This window comes from Cyprinodon variegatus, unplaced genomic scaffold (assembly GCF_000732505.1).
Source record: "Cyprinodon variegatus isolate N-32 unplaced genomic scaffold, C_variegatus-1.0 Scaffold442, whole genome shotgun sequence".
NCBI lineage: Eukaryota > Metazoa > Chordata > Actinopteri > Cyprinodontiformes > Cyprinodontidae > Cyprinodon > Cyprinodon variegatus.
In genome coordinates, this window is record NW_015150895.1 from 20,993 (window position 1) to 22,292 (window position 1,300).

The 1,300-nt window shown below is 40.5% G+C and overlaps 1 protein-coding gene across 1 annotated transcript in view; it reads left to right on the plus strand.

Moving 5' to 3' along the window:
• The window catches only part of tango6 (transport and golgi organization 6 homolog), a 57,483-nt gene that overhangs the window by 16,918 nt on the left and 39,265 nt on the right, over positions 1 to 1,300 (plus strand). The window contains exons 8-9 of the mRNA XM_015388912.1: positions 5 to 154; positions 234 to 360. Coding sequence (XP_015244398.1) covers positions 5 to 154; positions 234 to 360 — 277 coding nt within the window. The remainder of the gene's footprint in view (positions 1 to 4; positions 155 to 233; positions 361 to 1,300) is intronic.

Sequence of the window (1,300 nt, forward strand, 5' to 3'; positions counted from 1 at the left end):
TTTGGTTCCTGAACCAATCGGAGAAATCTGCTGCTCTGTCGTCTATGAGGCAGCTTTCCGGCCTCCGAGAGTGTAAGAATGATGTGGCGGTGGGGTTCCAGTTCAGGGCAGGCGCTGATGGAGGCGTAAGGCTCAACTGCAAACAGACCTGCAGGTGGGAGACCACAGCAGACTTACGGTCCTCTAAGCAGCCTTTAAATGTCAACGTAACAGAGTTTCTTCTGTAATCCTAGTGATGAGGATGAAGAGCTGTACGAGAAGCTGTCCAGTGAGCAGTGGAGGCTGGAGTGTCTGATGCACCTGCTGGCTCAGCTCAAGGACTCAGACCTGCCTGGGGATTTCTTCCTGGAACTGCTGCAGGTAGAGAAGCTCCCACCAGAGTCAGTCCAACCCTTTGCACTAAAAAAAATTGCATTTATTAAGAAAATATGCAGAATGTTCCGCAGTATTGCACCTTCTATGCCCACGGTGGGCAAATATGTTATGTAATTAGATAATATTCAGACTGTCATATATTTCTCTGTGAAGAAAAGTTCACTTGCTGTGTGTCAGAACAACAGATAAGTGTGAATTGAGCTCAAATGATGGTCAAACAGATAATTCTGCACATACATGGAATAAATTCACCTCAGCTTCTATTACAATATGAGGGTTTATTAACAAAAATCATTCAGCTCCAAGTCCAACAGATTTTAGTAAAAAACTAAACTAAGCTAATATAAACACAAAGAACAAGAAATAAAAGTGGAAGTGAAGCAATGATATCACAGTTCAGCAGGATTTTTTTTTGGAGAACTAAAGTTTATCTTGAAGAATTTGGAATGAGATCATATTAGCTTTTAACTCATTCAGAGCAATTTAAGTGTTTTCAAACCAATTCAGTGCAAATACAAGAAGTGAATAAATATCTGTTAAATAATATTTAATTCTATGATTTACTTAATTTCTGATCAATAACCTTTAGTTAATTGCTTATTAACTTCATATGTTTGTTCCTAGTGAAATAGTTATCTTCTTCAGGCTTCTTAATTAAAGTCGCAGGCAGGTGGCTGTTCCAACCGTTGCATTTTCCGAATTCTCCCGAGTGTTGCACGACTTTACACGACTGAATAAAGTGAATGTGATTGGTCGATTATCAAGGGGGCGGGATTGTTGTGGCAGAAGGTTTGCAAGCCTGTGTCTCGGAAGCATCTTGCTAACCAGTTAGCAACTTAGTGCTAGTAGGTTCCCAATGGGAAATTACATTGGGACCAAGTAGCAGTTAGCAACTTTAGCTACGTTTACCTGGACACAACTAATC